Source organism: Crinia signifera, chromosome 11 (assembly GCF_055691185.1).
Source record: "Crinia signifera chromosome 11, ASM5569118v1, whole genome shotgun sequence".
Lineage (NCBI taxonomy): Eukaryota > Metazoa > Chordata > Amphibia > Anura > Myobatrachidae > Crinia > Crinia signifera.
In genome coordinates, this window is record NC_139227.1 from 46,108,935 (window position 1) to 46,128,707 (window position 19,773).

The 19,773-nt window shown below is 48.6% G+C and overlaps 1 protein-coding gene across 2 annotated transcripts in view; it reads left to right on the forward strand.

Annotated features, from left to right (window-relative positions):
• The first annotated feature begins 6,251 nt into the window (after positions 1-6,251).
• The window catches only part of CEP89 (centrosomal protein 89), an 86,932-nt gene continuing 73,410 nt past the window's right edge, over positions 6,252-19,773 (forward strand). The window contains exons 1-5 of one of the 2 annotated variants that reach the window (XM_083165177.1): positions 6,252-6,410; positions 7,576-7,674; positions 8,840-8,946; positions 9,745-9,897; positions 10,198-10,387. In XM_083165177.1, coding sequence (XP_083021303.1) covers positions 7,636-7,674; positions 8,840-8,946; positions 9,745-9,897; positions 10,198-10,387 — 489 coding nt within the window. In that variant the 5' untranslated portion in view covers positions 6,252-6,410; positions 7,576-7,635. The remainder of the gene's footprint in view (positions 6,411-7,575; positions 7,675-8,839; positions 8,947-9,744; positions 9,898-10,197; positions 10,388-19,773) is intronic. The other variant, XM_083165178.1, reaches the window with a different exon arrangement.

Below are 19,773 nucleotides of genomic sequence, written 5' to 3' on the forward strand. Positions count from 1 at the left end.
AATCCGCGTACGCTCACAACGCTTTGGGCTCGGTGGCTAGCCACACTATATAAGATCAACTCCACGCCGACGTGGATAGTGGGGGTACGAAAAGGTCGGAGGACGCGTTCCGACGCCACTTGCCATGCTTCGGGGTGACGTGGACAGTGGTGGTGTTTTACCATATGAACTACTGAGATCACATCTCACACCACAAAAAAGGGCAATGCGATGCGATGTGCGATTTCACTCAGGGTGCAGTGAATAAATTAACTAAATTAACTATTGAGATCGCATCGCACGCATCTCATGTCACAAAAAGCCATGCTGTGCGATGTGATTTCCCTATGCAGAATAACCCACTAAGCAAATAGCTTAGTGGGCGCCCTGCTAGGAAACAAGTGCCGTTTATTCTTGGCCAAAATTATAAGCTTACCCCCTACATCCAGGTAAGCTCATCATAGGGTGAGTCCTATGCACTTTAAGACAGGTGGAGGCTCGTGTGCAGCCTCTTCCATCCCCCCCCCCCCCTTCTCTCCCGGATGCACTAGTGCACAGTGCAGCAGAGTCTGAGCTCTAGAGGGTTCAGACTGTACTGCGCACCGCAACCATTTTTTTCCCGACGGTTCCGGTAGCGCTGCTGTGTTCATTGTGGGACTCCGAAGGGGTAAGCATCAAAACTAGATGCAGTGTGTGCGTAACAAACCACCCCAAGGCACTACTGGTGAGTGATAGCAAATAAAGTGTTACTGTATAGCAGAGCTGTTTTTGAACTACACATCCCAGCATGCCCTGCTACATTTTTGCTATTTGACCACGCTAAAACTATTGCAGGGCATGTTGGAATGTGTAGTTCAACAGCTGGAGGGCCGAAGGTTCCCCATCCCTGCTGTATACACTGGGTTAACCACTTAAGGTTGACAGTCTTAAGTGGACACATGAAAAAGGTTTACAGGCCTAAGGTCGACAGGGTCAAAAAGTTGACATGAGCATTAGGTCGACATTGGGAAGGTCGAAAGTCAAAAGGTCAACATGGGTTTTTCAGGGTTTTTTTGTTCTAGCTGACATGCCGACAGATGGTATTTCATACCCTACCATCCTACCACGCGGTGCACTTTTTCAGTGTACTGTGTCGGCATTGACTATCGACCTTCTCAATGCCGACCTAATGCTTGTCGACCTTTTGACCCTGATGACCTTAGGCATGTTGAAATTTTTAATGTGCCGACCCATACCCAATGTTAAAGTGTTCGATTAGTGAGAGTAGCTACTATATATATAAGGAATGTTACAGGGGTGAAAAGGTGTGAAAACGTTACCTAGATAAAATATAAAGTGCTGACATGTTACATTGTGGTGCCTTGAGACAGCACAGTTGAAGCCATAAGGGAGGCCAATCCCAGGACATTTTTTACAATCCCGAGAATCAGGATTGAAAAATGCTCAATCCTGGGATTGGCCTCCATAATGAAAAAAAAACCCTGCCCACCCAAACAGTCTGCCCCGCACATTTACTTACATGGGTGGGCGGCAGGGGCAAACGCAGGATTTTCAGAAGGGGGTTTCCAGAGGGGCGGAGCAAAGCACGGAGATGGCCACTTAGGTGACCCAGTATATGCCGGGTCAGTTAAAGTATTATAGATAGACCAAATGTATATAAATAATAATAATAACAAAAAAAAAAAATATATATATATATATATATATATATATATACACATACATACAGGGGCGTCAACAGCAGTGTAGAGCCCTGGGCATAGAAATGTATTGGGGCCCCTATCGATCCACCAGTGGTAGGGGTGGGGGAAGCTTTGATGTCCCGCGTGTGGTAGGGGGTATTATATCAACTGCCCAGCATGTAGGGCCTGGATCAGTAATTTCCACTAATTACCCCTTTATTGCACAGATGGTGGGAGATGGGTGGGAGAAGGGGGCATTGGGCTGAATGAAGGGGCACTGATGCATAACTTCCAGGGTGGTAGAGGATGTTTAATATGCAGAGGAGGGGTGTATAGTGGAGTGGGCTTATTATTCATAATTTTCTGGTGGGAGGACAGCTTGCTTGACTGCAGATATCTCCAGTTCCCAGATATATATTTCTTAGATTTTAATGGAGTTAAAAACTAGAGAATCCCACCTACCAAATGGTATTGGGGACTAGGGGATCAGAGTTCTGGAGGCAGAGCAATTTTCCAACGAGTATATAAAACTACATACCAGGTGTGTGGAGCTGGAGCAGTAACCAGCTGCTGGAAGGCTGATATCTCTGGTTCTGGGAACAGTAGAGACAAGCTACTAGTGTCCATCAAAGGGGGAGAGTCCCAGCTTTTGGAATATATCCTCAGAAAAACTCTAAAGGCCCCCATACACTAGGGCGACTTGTCCTTAGGACAAGTCGCCCCCGACTTCCCCCTGAGCTTCCCCGGCTGCTCCCCGGGGGAGCTTGATTAGATTGGCACTTGATGTGCCATTTTGTACATGTGATAAATCGTCTCGATTTATCACATGTAAAAAACCCGGGGAGCAGGGGGGGCAGCGTCTGTGCGGCGAGAAGGTAGAGGGAGCAGGGGGGGCTGGAGACGCTGCGGGGGACACAGGCTGCATAGAGCCGGGCAGGGGGAGCCGGCCGGGAGCTGTCAGTAATGAATAAAAAAAAAAGCCCATACAATGAATGGGCAGCCTGTGATTGGCTGCTGAGCGCTCTCTCAGCCAATTGCTGACTGGCTGAGAGAGCGCTCAGCCAATCACAGGCCGCCCATTCATTGTATGGGCTTTTTTTTTATTCATTACTGACAGCTCCCGGCCGGCTCCCCCTGCCCGGCTCTATGCAGCCTGTGTCCCCCGCAGCGTCTCCAGCCCCCCCTGCTCCCTCTACCTTCTCGCCGCACAGACGCTGTCCCCAGCAGCGGGGGACACAGACGTGTCCCCCGCAGCGTCCCCAGCCCCCCCTGCTCCCTCCACCGCCCCACTAGGTCCCAAGTCGGGTGGTCGGACGTGCAGCAGGTCCGACCACCCGACGCAGATCCGATGCGCACGGGACCGCGCATCGGATCTGAGGGGACATCAAAACTAGCCGATTTTGGTCCGATTTCGGCCAGATCCGACTGATCTGGCTGAAATCTGACCAAAATCGGCTAGTGTATGGGGGCCTTTAGTCACAAAGAACCTGAAATATCTGACTGGGAAAGCAATTAACAGGCTTGGATGGGGACCACTGCTTTGAAGTCAGATATCTCCAGTTCCCAAGGGACGATTTTTAAAATTCTTGTACCCATGGAAAGAGGGGATCCTCAGCTTTCAGCCTAGGGCCCTTAGACTCATGGGGGGGGGTTCTGGGTACTCAGAAACCCCCCCTGCGTGCGCTACTGGTGGGCGGTGCGGGGGTGCTGCGTGGAGCAGCATGATGCAGCGTTGCAGATGGGTGCGGGGATGCTGTGCAATGTGACCATGTGATGCTGTGTAGAGCTGCACGCCAGGGTCAGGAACAGCTGGTCCTATCTGCCACTGTCTCAGAAACCCAATGAATTTCATCAATTGGCTGCCAGTTGGTGTCTTTGAGTCCTGGCAATATCAAACTGACATTTTTTTTTAATTAACTTGCAGTCAAATACCAATCACTTTAAATTGTATACCATATATTATATACATACAGTGGCGGTTTTTACCTATGGGCTGCAGGAATGCAGCCCCCAGGTAAAATCTGCCACTGTGCTCAGCCCTAGTGAAGCCAGAATCAGTCTGTGAGACTGCACTGGCTTCACTGTGACTGGCAGTGACTTCCTATAGCAGTGATGGCTAACCTTGACACTCCAGCTGTTGTTGAACTACACATCCCAGCATGCCCTGCTACAGTTTTACTATTTGGCCATGCTAAAACTGATGCAGGGCATGCTGGGATGTGTAGTTCAACAACAGCTGGAGTGTCAAGGTTAGCCATCACTGTCCTATAGGAAGTTTGACCTGCCAGTCAGCAGGCAGTCCCATTAGGAAGTGCTCCCTCCAAGACTGCCATTCCGGGCTGTGATAGGTAGGGAGCTGGCTTCTTGTAGGAAGCGGCTGTCTGCCTTGCCGTGCAGCCCTAGCTGGCTTCTTTGGGCTGCAGCCATGCAACCCATAAAAGCAGGGTGTGTGTGCATGCGCAGTACCTTTGCCAATACTACGCATGCAATGGACCCGGTGCCTGTCACTGCATTCTACAGGCGCCAGGTCCTGAGCGACAAATAAAATGGTGCATGGTCTACAAGAGAGAAAGGAAAGGGGTGAAATGATAGATACTTTCAAAGGTCCAAGGTCTATGAGGGAAATATTTTTCATAGGACGAAAAGATTTAGAACACAGAACATGCACTGACACTGGAAGGAGGTAGGTTCAGGGGAAATCTGAGGGAAAATGACTTGGCAGAAATGGTAGTGGCCATTTATCATTCATGTGCGATGCCGGCGTGGTGACATCGCCGGGCATCGCATTGCGGTTGCTTTTAATACCGCCGGGATGTATCATTATGGGGACGCAGGGACAGGGCTCCGAAAGGAGCCTGTCCCTGCGATACCCAGAGCCGGAAGCCGGGGGGGTCTGCGTTATGCGCTGACCCCTGCCGACCACACTGCCCCGCTCGGCAGTGCGATCCCGCAGCCATAGGCTGCAATGGGCTATCGCCATATCAGAATGGCGATAGCCCAGGGATGCGAAGCCGGGCTGCCCGATGTTAATACATCGGGCAGCTTCGCATCCCCCATAGAAACCTCTGGGGGATGCGGCCGGCGGCGGTACAGGGGGGATCGCAGCAGGGATCAGAGATCCCTGCTGCGGTCCTCCTTTGATACATTTAGGAGATACTTAATATTTGCAGCTAAACCCCGCAAATATGGTTTGATAAATGGGCCCCTTAAACTGTGTAGAGCATTTTATATGCATGGGATAGACACAAGGATATCCTTAACAAAAATTAATGGCCCATACACACTGGGCGACTTTGAGCCGAAAGCCACTGAAAACAGCAAGATTTAGCAGCTTTCAGCTCAAAGCCGCCCAGTGTGTATGCCCCGGTGATGAGCGGTGAATGCTGCTGCGCGCTTCCGTATCATCTCTGGGAAAGCCGCTCATCTGCTGGTATTACCAGCAGATGAGCGGCTTTGAGGACGGCTTTACATAGCGCTGCTCTATGCAAAGCTGTCCTACCCCCGTTGAAGGCGCCGGGCAGGGGGACAGCGGCTCAGTGTGTATGCACTGAGCGTCTTTCCCCCCCAGTGATGATAGCAATCATACATACATACAATGCATAATCACCCAATGTGTATGGACCTTAAGGATCAAAAAAGTTTGTGATTTTACATAAAAGATAAAAAAAGTTCAGACTAGCTTTACCAAGTGGTTTCTATGTTATACATGCTGGTGGAATAAAGGGTCTAATTCAGATCGGTTAGCAAGGCTGCAATTTTTGCAGATGGAGAAAACAATGCTACACTACAGGTGGGGCAGGTGTAACAGGCGCAAAGAGATTTAAGACCCCATGCACTAATGCATTATGGGCACTTTTCATGTGAATCCGACACATTGTTGCGATGGATTGCATGAAAAGTGTCATGTCGCAGGTGCTTTTCCGGCAAATGTGATGCAAGGCGTGCTCCCGGTCCGGGCGCCTCGCAAAGCAGATCAGGCAGGCTGCCATGAATATTTATCGCAGCCCATAGCCTTTGCTGGGATCATATACGATACATAATTGTATGAAAAAGTACCGCGGATGATATATCATGAGTTGGTGGGGGTATTGCATGCAAGGTAGCGTATGCAATACCTCCCACTAATGGGAGGGAGCCTTTAGAATTGGGTGGGGTGTGTTCAAACTGAAACCTAATTGCAGTGTAAGAATAAAGTAGCCAGTATTTACCCTGCACAGAAACAAAATAACTCACCCAAATCTAACTCTCTACACGTGTTACATCTGCCCCACCTGCAGTGCAGCATGGTTTTGTCCATCTGCAAAAAAAATGTCACATGCTGCTTAACCTGCATGCCACCTTTAGGAAGAGCCACTACCCCTATTAAGTTTTATGCATGTAAACCATTTTTAGGATAACATAGTCCACCATTCTGTATAATTCAATTCTTCTAGTTTTCAGTGCTGCTACATTTGGAGTACTGTATGGTTACTCTGTATTGTATAATTACTCTGTATTACTCTGCTGTTTGTGACATTTGGAGTACTGTACTCTGTATTTTATAATTACTCTGTATTACGCTGCTGCTGCAAGCCACGCTCCACGTTGCCGGGACAACGAAAAGTCAAGCGAGCCGGGGCGATGGCCAGTGGGAGGCTGCGGTTCTGGTCATGTGATAATCCCGGAAGAAGGGTCCGTTGGTGGTAGAAAGAAAGGCTGCTGTGGTCGGTTGGCGCAGCGGGTGAGAGCGGAGACTAGGGAGAGGGTCAGGTAGGCAACTATGGCATACAATCAATAAATCTGTATGGTGGGGTTAGGGTACAGAAATACCCGGCGGCTGGAGGAGGGATGGGTTGGATGCAACTTCTCAGAGGGGAGACGCCGCATAGTGCATACCTCCCAACATCACCCTCTACAAGAGGGACACAATGCTCTGTTCCTGTACGTTCCCCTTTAATGTATGATTGCCAACACCTGTGTTCAACAGGTTAATTGATGAGAAAGGTGTTTCAACACAGGTGATGGTAATCATACATCAAGAGGGAAGTGCAGGAGCAGAGCAATGTGTCCCTCCTGGAGAGGGTCATGTTGGGAAGTTCAAGTATGTAGTGTATGTGGGCCTTAACATTCTCCGCCTGGGGAATGGTCTGGGCTTGCTTTGGCTCTGCCTGGGGAATGGTCTGGGCTTTCTTTGGCTCTGCCTGGAAAATGGGCTGACCTTCCTTTGGCTCTGCCTAGGGAATGGGCTGGCCTTGCTTTGGCTTTGCCTGTGGAATGGCCTGGCAATGCTTTGGCTGTGCCTGGGGAATGGGCTGGCCTTGCTTTGGGTCCGCCTGGGGAATGGGCTGGTCTTGCTTTAGGTCCGCCTGGGGAATGGGCTGGCCTTGCTTTGGGTCCGCCTGGGGAATGGGCTGGCCTTGCTTTGGGTCCGCCTGGGGAATGGGCTGGCCTTGCTTTGGGTCCGCCTGGGGAATGGGCTGGCCTTGCTTTAGGTCCGCCTGGGGAATGGGCTGGCATTGCTTTGGCCCTGTCTCTGGCAATGGGCTGGCCTTGCTTTGGCTCTGGGTCTGCCTGGGGAATGGGCTGGCCTTGCTTTGGGTCTGCCTGGAGAATGGGCTGGCCTTGCTTTGGCTCTGCCTGGGGAATGGGCTGGCCTTGCTTTGGCTCTGCCTGGGGAATGGGCTGGCCTTGCTTTGGCTCTGCCTGGGGAATGGCTGGCCTTGCTAAGGTTCTGCCTGGGGAATGGGCTGGCCTTGCTTTGGCTCTGCCTGCGGAATGGGCTGGCCTCACTTTGGCTCTGCCTGGGGAATTGGCTGGGCTTGGTTTGGGTCCGCCTGGGGAATGGAATGGGCTGGGTTGGGCTTGCTTTGAGGATATGGGTCTAAGGGGTTTTAGACTTGGTTTATCATTCATAGTTGCTGCTATTATATTATAGATTTGGCAACGCTGAAAAGGTAACAGAGGAGCTGAGTGGTTCCCAGAGAGAGGAGGCAACATGTCCTTCCCATTTTGGAGGAGAGACGCCAACCAGTATGTGAGTACAGTGGATGTCATTGGGAGCACGTAACTCACAAACTGCCTATAATCATTCTGTACTCCTCTTATACTGGTTATAAATGCTAAAGGTACCCAAACTCCATCATTACAGTCCAGGATTTAAGGTTATCTATGATGGTTAAATAAGGTGACAGAGGTCCTAATGAAGTCACTTGTGCTTAAGCATGGATGTCCTTAAAATCTGGACTGTAGTGGAGGAGTTTGGGAACCTCTGATATACACTATTTCATAATGCCCTGTATTCTCCCTGTTTTCTGACATGTCATGTGTCCTCGTTCTATCATGTGATTCCTTCTCCCTGTGCCCTGACATGTCACATGTCCTCGTTCTCTCATGTGATCACTTCTCCCTGTGCCCCGACATGTCACGTGTCCTCGTTCTATCATGTGATCGCTTCTCCCTGTGCCCCGACATGTCACATGTCCTCGTTCTCTCATGTGATCACTTCCCCCCCTGTGCCCCGACATGTCCTCATTCTCTCATATGATCACTTCTCCCTGTGCCCCGACATGTCACATGTCCTCGTTCTCTCATGCGATCACTTCCCCCCTGTGCCCCAACATGTCACATGTCCTCGTTCTCTCATGTGATCACTTCCCCCCTGTGCCCTGACATGTCACATGTCCTCGTTCTCTCATGCGATCACTACTCCCTGTGCCCCCGACTTGTCACATGTCCTCGTTCTGTCATGCGATCACTTCCCCCCTGTACCCCGACATGTCACATGTCCTCGTTCTCTCATGTGATCACTTCTCCCTGTGCCCGACATGTCACATGTCCTCGTTCTCTCATGTGATCACTTCTCCCTGTACCCCGACATGTCACATGTCCTCGTTCTCTCATGTGATCACTTCTCCCTGTGCCCGACATGTCACATGTCCTCGTTCTCTCATATGATCACTTCTCCCTGTACCCCGACATGTCACATGTCCTCATTCTCTCATGTGATCACTACTCCCTGTGCCCGACATCTTGTATAGTTTTAGTATATTGTACTGTACACTGTCCTGACCTAACCACGATCTTGACTACTATTCCTTTGTGTGCTATAGACATAAAAGTTCTGTAATTAATGATGTGATGAATTAATAGACCGTAATGTTTAATGTTGCAATTCGGTGCTTGTTTTGTTACTTGTTTAGAAACACATAGCTCATGGCCTCATCCCTGCCGCTACCGTAGCTCCCCGGTCTGCTGTTCCTCGCACCCCTCCCCCACGTAGCCCCAATCCTTCTCCAGAGAGACCCAGGTAGGTGCGCTTTTATTTACAATAAATGTGTTTTGCAGATAATTATACTGAAGCTTTCTTCTTGGACTGACCCCCCCGTCATATCTACACCCCGCTATGTGTGTAGGCTTATGTATGTGCTCTTGCAGTCTGTTTCTTCCACAATACATACCAGCAGCAGTACTATCTGACTATATGTTCTATACGTTCTCCGATGAGCTGTAGGAGGAGCAACTCACAGCAAAATATAGATATACTGGGTATGGGGCATTGGGTCTACCAATATTAGGTCGACCACTGAAGATCAACACATGAAATAGGTTGACAATGGCTAGGTCGACAGTCAAAAAGGTCAACATGGGTTTCTCATATTATTTTTTTTGTCCTGAATGTCAACATGGCTATTGTATCAGGGTACTGCGTCCCCTCGCATGGCTTACTGTACTCTCCAAGCTTCGGCCATGGTGCCTCGAGACTATTCTATTTTCCCTCCACACCCTAGTGGATAGTAGGGCATAAAATACCGCCTGTCGAGACATGTCGGCTCAAAAAACTTGAAATCTCTATTGAACTGATATGTGTCGACCCAATGACCGTTTACCAGATGTACAGAATGATGGGATAACATAACCGTAATGTCGGTGCCTGCAGCTTTGCACACCCTGAATGGAACAACACTTGTACTTCTCTGTGAAGTGCCATCTAGTGGCTGCCAGCATGCAAAACCGTTTAACCCCCCCCCCCCATTCGATACGATGTGTGTTTGTGTGTGTATTGTCCTGGTAGGAGTGTAAAACTTTGTATTACAATCCTCTCTAGATCCGCTCTTGCTGCTGCCATTTTGATGACCTCTCTGACGGGACGGACAGTTGCTATGCCTCAGCCTCGCCAAAGATCCTATTCTGAAAATGATAGCACACGTGTGGAAGAAGCCATTGAGCCCTATGCTACCGCCAGAGATCTAGGATTGGAGTAAGTAGGGTCTACATCAGGCATGTCTACTGCGGCCCTCCAGCTGTTGTGCAACTACACAACCCAGAATGCCTTTCCATAGTTTTAACATTCCCTAATAGCAAAACTGTGACAAAGCATGATGGGACTGGTAGTTTCAAAACAGCTGGTCTACATGCCTGTCTTGTTCATATTGACCATGTCGAAGAATTGACTGATGTACTCGGGGTCTTGTAGATGATATAGTACAGAACATGTTGTGGAACAGCTTGGCTGGCCGTGTCATGTCATGTGGAAGGTAACGGCTGCGTCTGATTTCAGAGCGAACTGGAAAGCCTATGCGACTCGGAGGAACGTGAGCTCCCCTGTCATGTCTTTCGAGTTTGAGGACGAGGACACAGAGGAGCAGATGTCGGACATTGAGAGAGAACACACAAAACTACTGTCTGAGCGGAATACGGAACGGTCATCAAACGAACCAATTTATGCTGTTCCACATAGAGGGAGGATGGTGAGTCTAGAGCTCTTCCGATCTTCAGGAAAATATAATAGGGTTCTAATGAACTGAAGATGGGGTGTTTCGGCCGATCTCGCTGCGCTGCAAAACTATGCTCTGTTCATTAATGAAAACAAAAAGTCCTACGATCGGCTGGTGACCTCAGACCCTATTACATTTCCCCGCGGGGCTCTGTTTTAGCATGTAGAAACTATGGGGGTTATTCAGACCAGATCCCACGACTGCTACTTTGCAGAGCCCTGCGGTCAGGTAGACGCCGCCCAGCCAGAGTGAAATCCCTCCCTGTGCAAGCCTGAGATAAGCCTACACAAATTTTGGAGCCATGCTATGAGTTCCAAATCCATTCTCAAGCCGATCACCATCGAATGACTTTTCCAGTGTGTTCAGTCTGTGCGGAGCCCACCACTTACTCGGCGGCTGCTATAGAATCAGTCACATGGCTTCCGTTTAAACACCTGGGCACGCCTACATTTTCCCTGACGCTCCCAGTAAATGTCCAGTTACCACCCTCCAAACGCCGGCTACTTCCTGTCAGTCACCTTGCACGTGGCCAGCAATAAAAAATTATCAGGAATTTATAGCCGAATGGCCTCGCGCATGCGTACTATGGGCCGTACACATGCGCAGTCTATTAATTATCGCCCGGCCTGGGAATTTGCAGCCTTGCGTTCAGTTCTGATTACCCCCCATGTTCTGCACAATACTGTGTGTTTTGTGTATAGTGCATGTTATACATACCTACAAATGTGTCCTTATACGTCCAGCTCCAATACGCCATGCAGCAAGGGAAGTGTGGTGTGAGCGAGCATCCAGGTGCTGTGCGTGCAATGTGCGTAGGACGCAGGAGACTGTGCTAAGTAGTGTGATATGCCGCTTGTATACTTTGTGTGCCTGAGGGGTGGATGTATGAAGCAGTGATAAGGGAGGAGAAGTGATAACGTGCCTGGTACTTTATCACCGGCCAATCAGCTCCTAACTGTCCCTTTTTAAACCCAGCCTTTTACTTAACAGCCAGGAGCTGATTGGCCGTTGATAAAGTACCGGGCCTTTTATCACTTCTCCTCTCTTATCACCGCTTCATACATCTACCCCCTAGTCTGTATACAGAGCAGAACGGAACTTCTGTTGGTAAAAAGTCACAGATGCTCAGTCGTAGCACTTCGTGTACAGATCAGAGACTCAGCCACACACAGTATACAGGTGTCATATACAGCGCAGTCTCCTCGTGTGTCCTGGCCACATCAGGTTGCAACACCTCAATTTTCTGCAAAAAAACCCACAAAACCTTGATGCTAGAAGATTGTTACGCTAACTTGTGTCCTATGTGGGGCTGTTTGGGAAAAAATGTATGAGAACTTATGTGTATTGTTATAAACAGATTTAGGGTCGTATTCAATGTGTGTGGATATTTCCAACAGGCAGAAATATCTGCACTTTTTGACCCATTTAATCTATCCGACAGTTGGAAATCCCGTGAATCAGGGAAAACGGAAGCAGACTCGTTTGTTGCATTTTTTTAAATAATAATAATATTATAAATAACCTTCCACAAAGTTAATAGATTCGAAGCTAAGGGAGACACAATATAAAGTGTTAACAAGATGGTACATGTGCCCTTCTGTGCTTCACATAATGTCACCCTTTATACCATCCTCATGCTGGAGATGCGGAAGAGCCACAGGCTCTATGCTTCATGTATGGTGGGATTGTCCCCTACTGAAACCCTTCTGGGCCCGACGTTATGGATACCTCACAAGAGATATTAATACCCCTTTCACATTACAGCTAAAACACGGTAAAATGCAGATTTTAAATGGTTTTAAAACGTTTCTAGCTGTAATGTGAAAGGTCCAGAGACAATTTACCGTTTTAAAAATACCTGTAATCTAAATCGGGTTAAAAGCAGTGTCCTACCCGTTTCAGAGCCAATCCATTTGTAGTGTCCCAGTTCCTTCTGATCAAGCCTTCTGGTTGATAAACTACTCGAAAATTACCATTGGGTAACACAAAACCTTGTTAATAAGACATAGCTAATGCTGCCAGGGCAATAATCCCATCCCTCTGGAAGTCTTTCAGCCCTGTTGAATGCGGATCGACCTTGTTGCCCATTTTGGAGCAGCCAACGCTTCCTGCCACTGTCTATCCGTCAAAGACGGGAGGTCCCTGGCCCATTTCTGCCTTAGCTGAGGTATCCCCTCTTCCTGTTCAATTGTGAGCAGGAACTTAATAATTTTTGATATCCGTTTTTTCGGGGTGAAGTTTTTCAAAAACAATTTGACCGGGGTATCCTGTAACCATTTGACCCTCCCCCTGTCCCACCGTGTAATGGGAGCGAGTACTCGCACCGTAGTTGATCATAAGACTTCATATTGATATTTTGAAAGAGTTGGCCCAGGGTAGTGATCCCATATTGGGACCATAGTTTTCCACCTTGCTGTTTGTAAACCTCCTTGGCTGTTGGCAACAGGAGAAACGATGGGGGACATTTACCAAAATGGATTCGTAGAAAAAAGGTGTATTCGTAGGGAGAAATACACCTTTTTTTTACGAATTTGTATTTTCGGGATTTACAATCCCAAAAATACAACAATTCGTATTCCTAAAGATGGAACATTCGTATTTGTATTTACAAATACGAATGTCCTACACCATCGATAGAATACGACAGAAATCACCATTCAAAAGAATGGTGGTTCCTGATGTACTAAGCAGCCGTACTGATAATACGGCTGCTAAGTGGTGTAAAACACCCACGCAAATACGACAGAAAAATAGAACACCATTTTCCTGTTCTATTTGCGTTTTAGCCTGCGCGGATCAGTCAGATCCGTGCAGGCTTCAGTGTAAAAAAAATAGAAAAATTAAATAAATAAATAAAAAAACGGCGTGGGGTCCCCCCCACAGCTGTAACCAGCACCAGGCTGAAGGAGCCGGGGCCGGTAATTAAAAATCAAAGAACCCGACAAATAGGGGTTCCCCGATTTTTAACAACCAGCCCCAGGCTCCAGGTCCGGGGCTGGTTCCCAAAATACGGGGGACAAAATGACTAGGGGTCCCCCGTATTTCAAGAACCAGTCCCAGGCACAACCAGTCAGCAGGGTAATGTCACAGCCGGGGGACACTTATGATATAAGGTCCCGCGGCCAAAACATTAACCCTACCGACCAGTCAGCCTGGCCAGGGGCCCTGGGGGAGTGGGGACCCCCCCAATGAAGGGGTCGCCCCCCTCCAGGACTTACCTGACCAGGCTGAAGCCTGGTACTATCCCCGATGCCCCTGGGCGGTGGGCATCGGGCTGATTATGGTGTAAAAAAAAAGATTAAAATATTGTTTTTTACTGTGGCACTACAAGTGCCAGCAAGCTGGGACTTGGAGAACCACAAGTCCCAGCCTGCTGGGCATTAAAGGGCCCGCTGGCACTTGTAGTTCCACAGTTAAAAAAATAGTACACAAAACACACTGACACACTTTTAAAATAAAACTTTAATACATACAAAGCCCACACATACTAATACTTACCTATCTTCTTTCCGTAGGTAGCCCTGGTCCTGTGTCATCTTCTGGTCCTGTGTCGGCGGTCTTCTGGATCCATGTCGACGTCCTTCTTCAAGTCGACGTCGCTGTCGGCGATGGCGTCCGGATCCAACGAAATCCATGGAGGAAGCTGTGAAAGGAAACCATACTCACCTGTCCCAGCGCGACGTAGTCCAGGTAAGTGTCTTGGCAAAAAAACAAACCGAACACCCCGAAACCAGACCGGACTGAGGGAGCCGCACGGTGTTTGTTAACATTGTGCGGCTCCGCCTCCCGAATGCTGCTATTGGCCGCCTTGCAGCCTAGCGGCCAATCAGGAGCCGCAAGGAGGCCAATAGCGGCATTCGGGAGGCGGAGCCACACGATGTAAACAAACACCGTGCGGCTCCCTCAGTCCGGTCTGGTTTCGGGGTGTTCGGTTTGTTTTTTTGCCAAGACCCTTACCTGGACTACGTCGCGCTGGGACAGGTGAGTATGGTTTCCTTCCACAGCTTCCTCCATGGATTTCGTCGAATCCGGACGCCATCGCCGACAGCGACGTCGACTTGAAGAAGGACGTCGACATGGATCCAGAAGACCGCCGACACAGGACCAGAAGACGACACAGGACCAGGGCTACCTATGGAAAGAAGATAGGTAAGTATTAGTATGTGTGGGCTTTGTATGTATTAAAGTTTTATTTTAAAAGTGTGTCAGTGTGTTTTGTGTACTATTTTTTTAACTGTGGAACTACAAGTGCCAGCGGGCCCTTTAATGCCCAGCAGGCTGGGACTTGTGGTTCTCCAAGTCCCAGCTTGCTGGGGAGGCTTGCTGGCACTTGTAGTGCCACAGTAAAAAACAATAGTTTAATCTTTTTTTTTTACACCATAATCAGCCCGATGCCCACCGCCCAGGGGCATCAGGGACAGTACCAGGCTTCAGCCTGGTCAGGTAAGTCCTGGAGGGGGGGGACCCCTTCATTGGGGGGGTCCCCACTCCCCCAGGGCCCCTGGCCAGGCTGACTGGTCGGTAGGGTTAATGTTTTGGCCGCGGGACCTTATATCATAAGTGTCCCCCGGCTGTGACATTACCCTGCTGGCTGGTTGTGCCTGGGACTGGTTCTTGAAATATGGGGGACCCCTAGTCATTTTGTCCCCCGTATTTTGGGAACCAGCCCCGGACCTGGAGCCTGGGGCTGGTTGTTAAAAATCGGGGAACCCCTATTTGTCGGGTTCCCTGATTTTTAATTACCGGCCCCGGCTCCTTCAGCCTGGTGCTGGTTACAGCTGTGGGGGGGACCCCACGCCGATTTTTATTTTAATTTATTTATTTTTCTATTTTTTTTACACATTGCAGCCTGCACGGATCTGACTGATCCGTGCAGACTGCTAGAAAAATTCGTATTAGCGGCCGTATATATGGCCAGCTAATACGAATTGTTACACCATCGGAGGGTTACAAAGCAGTCGTATATGACTGCTTTGTAATTTCCCCTCCGGAACACGACTTTGCATACGACTCAAACAGTCGTATGCAGCCGTAGGGGAAATACCAATACGAAAAACTAGGTTTTTCATATTGGTAAATTTCCCCCGATATGTCTGGATCCACCCCTTCATAATTACCCATTTTTTCAACCATATTCCATATTTTGATAGCCTGGATAATAATTCCCGGGTATTTTTTCCGAACATTGCCCAGAAGCAATGTCTGGAGAGGAGTTATATATGGGTCTATACACTTTAAAATTCTATATAGATCTGGTGTGTATTCATCTTCCTGTATCCAGGAGCTAAGATGCACTAATTGAGCCGCCATATAATACCTTTTGAAGTTAGGCAGTGCCAGTCCCCCCTTCTCTCGACTTCTCCAGAGGGTGGCCAGCTTAACCCTGGGTCGTTTATTGCCCCATATGAAAGCGGATAGTGTGCTGTTAAGATTTCTAAAGTACTCATCTTTTATATAGATAGGGGAGTGCTGTAGAAGATACAATATTTTAGGGAGTAGATCTTACCTCCTGGATAGCAGGGTAGATATTATCCCTAAGGTATCCTTCTGTTTTCCCCGTGACCACTACCCCCAGGTATTTAAACCCCTGTGTTTTTACTAGTGGATCATATCTCTGCCCTACCTCCTGTGAATCTTTTCCCAGTGTTAGTAAGTGGGATTTATCCCAGTTTACTGTTAATCCTGAGAATTTCCCAAATAAGTTGAGTTGTGCCACTACTACTGGGAGATCTTGCTCTGGATCCGCCAATCCGACCAACAAGTCGTTTGCATAAAGTGAGACGAGATTATATCTGTTCTCTCTTGTCGGGTCCTGACTATATAGCCTAGATCTTAACAGGCAGGCAAGGGGCTCAATCGGCAGACATTCCGCTCTTGATTGCAGGTCTTCCCCATCCCCACCCCCACTATCCTTCACTTATTCCTTCTCTACTCTTCCTATTCTCACAGGTAAATGTTTATCTTTCCCAAACATCGGTGAAGGGGCCTGAATCGGGCCCATAGTTGCGCTGCGATCATGTTCAATCTGGAAAGAGTATTTAACCCTTTGTCAAAATTGGCGTGAACATTTCTAAGCAAACCTTTGTATTCATCATAATGACCTGTAATGTTTATCTTTATATAGGAAATCTAATCTTTTTTTTTTTTTTTTCACAACTTTTTATATTTGAATTTATATAACGAATGTGAGCGACGCTGGCATTTTTGTGGATCTTTTGCACAGCTCTCACAGAGATGTTGGCACACAAAGGGCTATTACAGAGTGTTCTCGACCTGCCCTGATTACTTTTTTTCTTGTGTTTCGCTCAAATGCTATCAATAGCTGGAAACAGTATACCAAGCTCTCATCGGGCTACGATTAAACAATGAATACGATAATACAAAAGTAATGTATAAAAGCAATACTCTATGTCAGGGACAGGTAAGAAAAGAGACGGGGGAGCAATCATTTAAAATGTGAGCTCTACTTTCAGTTACACAAAGCGTATCCTTGAGTATTACATGAAGTGAGGATGAGGAGCGGATGAGTGGGCTAGAGATCGGAGATTTGCATTGTTTTGAATTGCAGTGTCTTCTCCTAGGACATGTCATTGTGTTACACACATGCTAGAAAGCGACAGTAGGTGATTCATTATATGTGTGTATGGAAGGTGTTCAAATAACTGTGTGTGTGATGTTTCTGTGGTCACAGGCTGTCTGTCTTGTGTATTTCCAATAGTTCTGGCATTTATATGCAGAAAACATTGGGGGTTATTCAGACCTGATCGCAAAGATGCTTTTTTTTTTTTTTTTTTGCAAATAGATAAAATCAAGCTACACTGCAGGTGGCTCAGATGTAACAGGTGCATCTGTTACACATTTTTGGTGAATGCCCGCACATAATTATTATGCCCTCATATGTATCTATGGGGGCCGCAGCAGGATTCAGAGTTATAGCCATTTTCTACTGCCAAACCTATAGGGGGCTGCTTTCCTGGCTAGGGGCCTGATTCAGACCTGATCACTGCTGTATGAATTTGTAGAGCCCTACGATCAGATAGCCAACGCCCAGACAGAGCAAAGTCCCTCCCTGTGCAAGTCTGTGAATGACTTGCAAAAAAACCCGCCAATTTGCTCCCCATCTAATGATTTTCCCAGTGTGAGCAACTCTGACCCTTCCACAACTCTGCGACCGAAGCTGAGCGATGCCAGCACTGACATCACACACCCTCCCTGAAAATGCCTGGGCACGCCTGTGTTTCTGCTGACACTCGCGAATAACAGCCGGTTACCACCCAGAAACAGTTATTTCCTGTCAGTCAAGCTGATTGTTGTCACTACAACCCGCAAGCATGCGCAGTTATTCGATAATCGATCACCTTGCAAATTCACCCGCTATAGTGATCGGCTCTGGAATAAGTTACCAAACACTGGAATGCAAAGCCCTGCAGATCTTAACCCCAATAGCTAACACTTATAGGCTACCTTGCACAAATAGTACCGGAATGGGGATCCATAGGCTAGTTTCACACACTCCGGTTTTGTCCGGAAGGCAAATAGCCGGACACACTTTGTCCGGCTTTTTGCCTGACAGTTGTCTCTTTCACATGCACCGGCTCAGTGAGCCGGTGCTATGTAAATTTGAGGGTAAAAACTGAAGTGACGTCAGTTTGGGGGCGGTGGAGAGCTAAAACCGGACACCAAATGACCGGTGTGTGTGAAAGGCCCCCATCGCCCTCAGCACACACTGACCTGTGAGGACGGGACGGCCACGGCACGGCAGCCGGACACTGCAGTGGAAAGATCCGGCTGCTACCCGGTAGCCATGCCATGGCCGTCCTGTGTGAATGGACACATAGCTGTCCATTACACACTGCAGGGACGGCACGGCTTTTAAGCCATGCGGGATTTCACCGTCCGGCAGGAGCCGGACAGTGTGAAACCACCCTAAGGCTGGCTTCACACACTCCGGCTCCTGCGGGACGGTGAAATCCCGCGCGGCCAGGGAGCCGTGCCGCACACATTAGTTGTGAATGGACACTATTGTGTCCATTCACACTGGACATGGCCATCCCGGCCGCACGGCTGCAGCCGGATCCCGCCACTGGAAGGGACGGCTGCCGGGCTGTGGCCATCCCCTCCATGATAAACTACTGTGTGCGGCACGGCTCCCTGGCCGTGCAGGATTTCACCGTCCGGCAGGAGCCCGAGTGTGTGAAACCGGCCTAAATTTGAGGTTAGAAACTGAAGTGACGTCAGTTTGGTGGTTGTGGAGAGCTAAAACCGGACACCAAATGACCGGTGTGTGTGTGTGAAAGGCCCCCATCGCCCTCAGCACACACTGACCTGTGAGGATGGGACGGCCACGGCATGGCAGCCGGACACTGCAGTGGTAAGATCCGGCTGCTACCCAGCAGCCGTGCCGTGACCGTCCTGTGTGAATGGACACACAGCAGTCCATTACACACTGCAGGGACGGCACGGCTTTTAAGCAGTGCGGGATTTCGCCGTCCGGCAGGAGCCGGACAGTGTGAAATATCCCATAGGATCCCAGTCCTGCATGAGTAGTCCCTGCAGGACTGAGGTAGCCGCAGTTGTAAACCAATCCCTTTACTGTTACACATTGAAGTTATGTCTCCCTACATGTGTGTGATGATGCGTGCTGGTATTATGTAATACATTATAGCTGTGTATGAATTATTATTGTCAGGGTCTAAGATCCAATCGTTAGTACATATGCCCCTTTATGGGGTCAGGTTCATTTTTCCTGTCACTATATGGGAATGTTTATCTTTACATGAGTACTAGTGCTACATAAACACACACTTCGCATAAGCCTGCAGTCTCCTCTTTGCATTGTTATGAAGTCATTATGAGGAAGGTGTAATTCAGAGTTTTACCAGCAGATAGAGCTGTGTTTCTAAATATTGTACTTTATATATTACCAGGTATGTATATAGAGCACACATGTTCTGCAGCGCTGTACAGAGAATATTTTAACACTCACATTAGTCCCTGCCCCAGTGGAGCTTACAATGTATATTCTGAATTTAGGGGGAAATCAATCAACCCTGCCGACAGCCGTGATCCTGGCCCATTTGCGGTCAGCCCGACAGCTGAACGACAGGCGGGGTTCAATGTCCCGCCTGCCGATCGGCGCAAAGGGGGCGTGGCCGCGAAAACAGCCATGGATTGTCGTTCTTTGGCCGGTATCCCAACAATCCACGGCCGTTATCGGCAGAACGGGCCCGACAGCTTCTAAAGTCAGGCCAGTTCTGCCGTGATCCCGCTTCAATGCTGTTGCTAAAGACAGCATTGAATAGGGAGCCGCCACTATTTCCCCCATCGGAAATAGCGGCAGCACATTGAATACCCCCCCG